This window comes from Trachurus trachurus (genome assembly GCF_905171665.1).
Source record: "Trachurus trachurus genome assembly, chromosome: 5".
Taxonomy (NCBI): Eukaryota; Metazoa; Chordata; class Actinopteri; order Carangiformes; family Carangidae; genus Trachurus; species Trachurus trachurus.
Window position 1 is genome coordinate 25848607 of NC_139896.1, and position 8657 is coordinate 25857263.

General features: G+C 39.7%; 1 protein-coding gene across 1 annotated transcript; it reads right to left on the bottom strand.

Moving 5' to 3' along the window:
• Positions 1-1051: 1051 nt before the first annotated feature.
• On the bottom strand, positions 1052-4563 carry LOC310985803 (adenosine receptor A1). The gene is made up of 2 exons (XM_083971466.1): positions 3090-4563; positions 1052-2050 (listed from the first exon to the last, which is right to left on the bottom strand). Exons 1-2 carry the CDS (start codon positions 3443-3445, stop codon positions 1414-1416), a joined length of 993 nt encoding a protein of 330 aa, XP_083827592.1. The 5' UTR covers positions 3446-4563; the 3' UTR covers positions 1052-1413.
• Between the last annotated feature and the right edge of the window lie 4094 nt (positions 4564-8657).

Sequence of the window (8657 nt, forward strand, 5' to 3'; positions counted from 1 at the left end):
TGTGAAATTATTCCACTTCATACGTCTCATGTTGTCAGAATATCTCACAGGTAAGTGTGTGTATACTGTACATCAGAGTGAAATAAATGTCTGTGTTACAGAAATGAAAAATAATTTGAATCTCTGTGGTCTTCCTGATTAGACCTTTTCTGTGTATGTTAGTGGAAAGTGTGACTGAAACCATGCGGAAATCAAACTGATGACAGAGCAGAGCCCACACAGCTTTAACAGAAGCTTTGGACTTTAGCGGAGGAATAAATCACTCCAGCATAATGCTCTGTTGGTAATTTAGCCAAATGCTTCAGAGCCTTTTCAACAATGTGACATAGCTATTGAAATATGGCTTAAACTAGCTGAATTAGCTAAAGAGGTGCCTGCATCCTGTGATAAAGAGTTATGGCTGAATTGCTTTGATGTTGCCAGAGTTTTTGTTTCATTAGGTTTAGTGACTTCCTGCTTAATTTGCATTCCTGGCAGGTCCTTTCCCCCCCTTCCCTGTATATTGGATGGTCTTCTGTGAAACATTGTACACACTGTACTGCTGTCTATTGATCTTAACTCAATAAGTATTCTCATTCGGGCTGGTGCTTTTTTCATGTGACCACTCAAATATTCAAGCTTAGCATTTCCATATTATTCTTATGGCTAAATCTAATCTCATTTGTATGTCCAATGTTGGTTGGGCAGTCTACTTTTGTCCTGACCAAAATATCACAACAATGGGCTTTATGCACAGTTCCACTACTTCCTGAAACATTATTGGACAAACTGATTAATCCAGGTGTGTCTGACCATTGTTGTGAGGTCAGACACACCTGGATTAATCAGTTGGTCCAATAATGTAAGACAGGAAATAAAGGAGCTGGCTTATTTCAGGAAGTATGTGGAGCTGTGCATAAAGCCCATTGTCATTGCCGTGAAATTTTGCATAGGCAATTGTTAACTGCTAATGATAAAATATTAGCATGCTAACAGCAACTTAGCATCAGCATGATAATACAGCAATTTTAGCATGTAAGCATTTAGCAATGAGGGAGTTGGTGCAGTGACTTTCAGTCTTTTAATTCACTTGAATTGTTGTAGTGATATAAGGAATGTAAAATAGGTGTTTTAAATGCAGTAGCTTTGTGTGTTGATTTGGACCAAGATAAGAAGCTTTTTGAACATGTAACATTTGTTGTTTTACTGGCTATGTTGACATATATATTTCATAATTCAATATGAATCAATCAAGAAAGCACTGAGTGAAAACAAAATAATGCAGAATGATGGGATATTACTTTTCTTGGTTTCTTAAGGTAAAAAAAACGCAGGAAGTGCTTTGTTGTCTCTAAATGGTTGAGATTCCATAACATAATCCCACAAGTCTCATCGCTGCACCATCTCACCGAATACACCGTACTTCAGTCCTTGTTACAATTTCCCATCCATTTTCTCCGTCACAGCTGGTGTACTGGTCGGACAGGGGGTGGGCTCTGTTGGTTTACATAACATGCAACGCCGAGTGATCTGGACCAGTGTGGCGCGGAACCGCTTTATCCTGAATGCATAAACTAGTGGGTTGAGGGCAGAGTTCACATGGGACATGAAAATCCCTATGTATGTTGCAAACTTGGGTGTATGACAATTTGAGCAGAAGAAGTCGATACAGTTCATAATGTGTATCGGCAGCCAACACACGGTAAAGAGGAAGACCACCAAGGCCAGGGATTTGGCCAGCTTCAGCTCCTTCCGATAATACCTCTCCCCATCGCAGGTGGCCTCGGCGCGTCGGTTAAGCTGCCGCCGGATCACTCTGAAGATCTCTGCATACAGAGCGATCATTATGGACAGCGGTACCACCACCCAGCCAAAGAAATTGAAGTACACCATGTAGTCCATCCTTATGACGGAGGTGAATTTGCAGACAATCTCACCGGAGCTGCTGAGGTTTGCTTGGGCATCACGGTTATTCCAGCCAAACATTGGAACCAGTCCAGTGAGGAAGGAAAGGATCCAGCAGAGACAAACTGCTACATATGCCCTCCCCTGGGTCACTATGGTGGTGTACCTGAAGATGGATGTTGGACAAAGAATGAAGACAAGGGTTTTCAATCAATCACTGAAATGAACACGAGCAAAGTTCTGTAATTGTGTCACTTTGAACAAATGCCAGTCGATAGATTACTGCCCAGAAGCATCTTTCTCAAGTGCCAGCTAAGCTCGGGCTCCACCTGCTAAACAAAAAGTAGTAGGCTATGGGAAACTGCCAAATGTCTTGACAAACTGCATCAGGATCAGTTATTTAGTCAGAGATGGACATTTTAATCAGCTTAAAAGCTTCTGATGTGCAGCCCATTGATTTGCATTAAACCAGGCCACGATAGATATGTTGCCATGTCAGACCTAAACACTGAGAACCACCTCCTCTTGATTGACTCTCTGGAAGTTAAAAGCATGCATTTGGCTTTCTGATGCTAAAACCAACAAAGACTGACAGTAAAAGGCCAGAGACTAATGGCATGCTACTACTATTAGTATAATTGTTGATAATTAATTAGGATACATTTCTTCTAGAATATTTTGGAGCAACATTTGGGATTTGCATCATAGAATAAGTGGTTTTCACATTAAGAGACTGTGGGTTGGATCTTGATTCTGAAGTCAATGTAAAATAATTTGATATTTTAATATCAATCAAAAAAATGATTTGTGTATGGGCAAAAACACACCACATCAAATGTCTTACACACCACATCAAATGTCATGTGGTGTCAGCTGAGTTGTGAGGAAAATAGATTATTGATATAACACGAGTGGGAAGGGACTAGATCATATCGAGGAGCTTGTAATAGGCTGGAGGAAGTGATGATACCCAGAAAGAGAGAGGATGCTCACATCTTTTTTTTTATTGCACTCAGTTATGAATATTTTATTTGTCCTTACCACAAACAGAGTGCCAATTGAAAACATCAATCAACAGCAATAATCAACTCTCCCTTTGTCTCTCAGTTTTTGTCCAAATCTTGAGTGGACACCATTCAAAGTGTAACAAAGTGATTTTAAACCACTTAGTTACACTTTGAATTGATTTAAAATAAGTTCCTCACCTGGTGGGAATCTTGACTCGGAGATATCGGTCAATGGCGATGGCCAGCAGGGAGAGGATGGAGCTCTGAGTGATGATCAGCAGCAGGCAGGAGAGGAAGAGGCAGGTGTAGAACTGAGTGATAAATCCTAAATTGATGATAATAGCCAGAGGGATAACAAGAAGTCCTACAGCGATGTCAGCCACAGCCAGAGACACGATGAAGCAGAAGGTGGTGTTGCGGAGCGCCCTGTTCACACACACCACCACCACCACCAGCACATTTCCCAGCACAGAGGCCAGGGCAATAGCTGTCTCAATGGAGATGTACACCATGTCCACATGCTCCTGATACTTGATCCCTGGAGAGGATGACATCTTCACTATTCAGTACAGATCCTGTTTACCTTTGCTCAGATTGTGAAAAAAATCAAATCGGTTGTTGAAACTTCTTGTCTCTCCTTTGGGTTTTGCTTCACAGCCTCCATTATGGATATTTTCCTCACAGAAAAGCACCCAGCTTACCACATTTACACAATGAGTGGCACCTGTACCCATGAAAGGATGCTGACAGATGAATCCTCCGTATGTTGTTGAGGCTCTGCACAAGACTTGGAACCAGTGCATCACCACTCCCCTACATCCTTACTCTTGCTCTCTTTTCCTCTCGCTCCCTCACTGTCTGTAAAAACGAGCCATAAAAATTGAGGGGAGGGACTTTGCTTTCTGCAGTACCACGCAGCAATAGTTTTGCTCTCATTTAGTGTGTTTGTGTGTGTTTGTGGGTTTTGAAAGGAACTGCAGTGTTTACGTAATAACTGTAAAGATAATAAGGTTGTGAAATATGACAAGTGCTCAAAGATGGATGAAGATGGATGTGCATTAGCGCTGATTTTATCTTGTGCGACACCAACATTATTGACATGACTTGCATTTATTAGTGCTCTCCAGCAGACAACTCTGACATGTGACAAGTATAAAATGTCCTTCTCGGTCCAAATCACAAATTTTCAATAACCAAATCTGAGAGACCCTTATCAAAAGTATTGTTTGTAACTCATAGTCAACTAAAAAAAGTGTGACCCATTAACTCATCAACTCTTAAAGAAGATCATCCAATTGGGCATGTGATCCACTGGATTAGTTGGGTTTCTTTTACAAGCAAAGGGAACAACAGACAAATTCCATGTTAATCTGTGAGCTTTAGAGGTGCAGTAGATGCTGAATTTATTATCTTTAATTTGGACCAAGCCAGGAAATATTTTGCCTCCATGCTAAACATGCTGATGGTTATATGGTAGGCCTATTTTTATAGCTGAGATCACTTTCTCCATCTGACATCAAACAATGCACAATGTAATACAATGCACAATTTAAAGCAGAAGTAAGCGATCTGGTCGTTTTGGCTAACTTCTTGTCAGCCGATGGAGTTAGCAGTCCCCGCCCTCGTCCCTACGTCACCACATTCACACGCATCCCTTGGCTGCACACACAGAGAGGACCGCCCCTTTATGCCGTTCTCTCTCCTCATTGGATAAAGGTTGTAGGATACAAGGAAAGTTTTCTCCTCGGCTCACAGCAGAGCAGAGTGACTGACAGACCCGTGTTTCGGACCAAACACATATAAGTGATTGCTGCCGGAAGATATAACTATTTAAGACTCATATTCACTGTCTGACCCATCTACCACTCTCCACTTTTTTTTAAATTATTTTTATTTATTTATTTATTTTTTACAATTCTTTATTTTCCTACCTTACCGTTCAGTTTCTTTATTGTCCTATAAACTCTGTCTATGTGCAGCAATGTAACTAAGTCTTTAAATTAGGATTCTGTTCATGTGGTGCATAAACATTTTTTTGTTTGTCATTTTTGAGCATCTGTGATTTACTTCTATATTTACAGGAAGCGTTCCCTCTTTAAAAAGATGATTAATATATGTCTTGTCTGTCTCAGACAGGCTTGCATTTAATTTACATCTCTCATTGTTTATGTTGTTGTCCACACAATTTAAATCATACCTCTCTTTTTTTTTGGACACTTGCAGGTAGGAATTAGATCCAAAAGTTCAATTACTTACAAAAACTTAATTTAATTGTCCATCTGAGGCTGAAAAGACTTTGGCGGCAGGCATCACTGAGCAAGCAATCACTGAGATGGTCTGCAGTTGCTTAAGGAAGCATATTCAATGGCTGCCTGTAAATATATTCAGTCTGATCACTTAACTTTTTTATGTTTTTTTTTTTTCCGTCCCAAAGAAAACGATGACTCAGCTTGCTGTTTTGGGACACTGCCTGATCCCGGGCTCTGGTTTATGCATTAGAGTGTTCATGAGCAGACACTGAATCCGTTTTATTAGGCTTCATTAGCCCAAGTGGAAGAATACATGCATTATCACGTCTGGAGACCTGATTGCCATAATTGTAAAGTGACAAAAAGATATACAATACTTAAGATGTATTGATTCAACACTCAATAATACTTCTTTGTTGCAGTTAGCTTGTTTTCCTCTTTGATCAATACAGTAAAAAAAAGAAAAAAATCTTTTGTGGTTGTGTGGTGATATGTTAACAATTAATGTAACGTGACTGAGAAATTGATGGTCCAAAAGTCAAACTGACATTCGTAACAGTAATGAATTTGATTATGGTCTTGCAGGGATCCGCTTGCGCATTTGCCACAGGGAATACATGACAGTAAAGCTTCTATTACCGGTTCCAATTAACAAAATTATTATCAACGTCCTCACCAAGCATGCAGTTTAATGCAAAATTTGAGTCCACTGCTATTCTGTCTTATGTCTACATTAATTGGTCAACTACAGCAGTTTTCCAAAAGGATATAAATAAATGGGCTTGGCAGCAGGTAATCAAAAATGAACATGTGGTGGCTTTGAATTTCCTGAAAGTGTAGAGACCAATTCCACAGGGCGAGTATTGTATGTACTGTAAGATGAAGCGTGAGAGTGTTTTATGTTGTTTGTTTGGTTCATTTGAATGTAGCATGTTACTCTTATTTTGTCGCCTTCATTGTGAAAAGCAGACTCAACATTTACATGGACCTTTGTCTGGAGACTGTCTCTTAGATTATCCTATCCTGTGCCAAAACTGTGATAGGAAAAACAGATGCAAAAGAGAGCTGGAGAAAAACACAACATGTGCCTGCATTTTCCCATCAAACGTATTGTGCAGATATAGACCATATGCATGAGGGGGGAATTCAGAGGCTCTTTTGCACTCAGTCAAAAAAAAAAAAAAAAAGAGTCAGAGAGGCGTCTTTCTCAAACTGTGAGGGTGTGCTTTCGCTTCTGCTCAAATGGTCAGTCAGCACATCCTGTGTATTACTGCAAAATCAACTATGGCCAAAGTTTTCAGGGTCAAATTGCTGCACAATGCTGCACTATTGTTTTACTTTTGTATAGAAATAAAATGCCTATTGAACAATGCTGGTATATTCAACAAACACTAAGCCACTGTTAAATGGGCACGAATTAGCCTATTGATTTATGAACTAAAACTAATTTGTGCACTAATTTGTTTCTTAAATGTGTGTGCCACCAGGGCAATCAAGGCAAGCAGTGCTTTTTCAGTTAAAGTTAAAAATAGACATAGGGTTAGGGTTAGGGTAGGAAGTTGAATGATGAATAATGAGTGGAAGTTGTTGTGTTTGATGTCACAGTGACCTGTTCATGATAGGAAAATGTTCCATTGATAGGTTTGGAGCTTGTCACGCAAAGGGTAAAGTAGGCTACATATGCATTGAAGATAACTGTTACATATTTTACAGGTGAGTAGAAATTATCAAAGTGGGCTTGTGAGGCTGTCCTTCTCTCAGTTTCTACAGTTCTGAGATCAGTTATGAAACTGGACAGAGTAGGCCTTATGCATGTAGCCTACAGACAGGTAGTAGGCTATAGTAGCAAAACTAGCTCATTAAACACTAAAGGGTGTTAGAATGCACAGATAATAACTTTTTACATGAATTTGACAAACATTGACAGAACAATTATCACATGAGCAGCCTATTTTAATTAAGGCCCTAGACCTATTTTGTTGTTTTTTCAGTTGATGAGTGCAGAAAGACCCCAGGAAGTGTTGCCGGTGTTGAAATCTCAGCAGCTAATGGGTATCTAATAAAACACACACAAACTATTATCATGTGGATATTAAAGCTCGAAAAGCACATTTTGTTATTTAGTGGGTCTTTTGACCATTTGGAAATTGGGATCTCCGACTTTCTCGCGGGTCATGAACGTAGCAGTGGACATCCAGTCTACACCTGTATTTTGCCTGATGCCAGCCAGCAGCATTGGTGCGGCGGGTAGCCTACTTTGTTCATGGAGACGGTGGGAAATCAAATGGAGATGAGGAAAACTGTGCTAAATGATGGCAGCTTCTCTGGGTTTGGAGGTTTTTGGAGGAGACAGCCTACCTGACCGGTGCAGATTAGACTTCTGCTGTTGTTGGAGGATTTACCCACTTCAGGTTTTGCCAACTGGTGAGTCGGTTTTTAGTTAATGTGTGTTTTCTGTTGTGTTTGTTTACATGTTATCTTGGCTAGTTTCGCAACATCTTGACCTTAAGTTGCCCCAGCATCTGTAGGCTATTTAAAAAAAAAACCTGTAGACCTACATTAAGGCTACTTAGCTGTTAGCTAGCAGGAGGTCACAACATTAGCCTACTTGCACTCTGTTCCCTGAAAAAACACCTCTTCAGCAGTTGTGTTGTCATTTCGTGGACCTAAATTGATAAAATGAACTATGTGCCCTCATTTGCAATAACATTGTTGTCAGCTATTTGTAAAAAAAAAAAAAAAAAAAAAAAAAAGGTGGCTTGAAATGCAGTAACATGAATTAGCCTATCTTTAGTTATGGTAACATTGTATGGTAACTACATTATACAATGTTCAATGTACAGAGAGAACATAATCAATCTGGTATTTGCTGTGACCCCACTAAGGCCTTGAAGTAATAGCTGTTGACATCTGGATGCATAGTTCTTTTTGTTTGGTTTTTTTGGGTTGTTCCTGGGGAACATTGCCCCATCGTCAGTCTCTGTGTTTTCTGTCTCTTTATATAGCTAGACTTGAGATAAGGGCATTCTGGCAAGATAATTAATTAGTGAATTGTGTCAGCCATCAGTGTTCTCAGAAGTGGTTATGATTTCAGACATGATGGCGATAAACCCTTTCCAAATTGCCATCCATAGTTCTTGCATAACATCAGACCACGTATTGATTGTAAAATGTAAAGCATTTTTGCAACTTAATTGAAGAAGTTTTTGCAAGAGGTCTCAGGACAAGGACCAGTTTGTGATCATTGTGGATTTCGTGGTTTCACATTGTTATGATGAATTTCTCAATAAAACGTGCATAGTAGAACTACCTAGTCACTTGTGAAACTGTGGCTATCACCACTTTCTCATTTTGTTTTCTGTTTGAAAGACAGAGTGTGCGTTGCTTGCGCTTTTTTTTTTTAGTTTCTGTCCTAACTCAGCTCAGGGTTTGCAGCAGGAGGAAGTGAAATTGGTGTTACTAGCCTACACATTAATCACAAAATAGCTACTTGTGTAAAATCCCCATCTCATAAGTG

Excerpts from the sequence above, each read along its gene's own strand:
- LOC310985803 (XM_083971466.1), bottom strand. The coding sequence starts at position 3,445 with ATGTCATCCTCTCCAGGGATCAAGTATCAGGAGCATGTGGACATGGTG. Across the intron at positions 2,051-3,089 it reads CGAGTCAAGATTCCCACCAG|GTACACCACCATAGTGACCC; the intron begins GTGAGGAACTTA and ends ATCCATCTTCAG.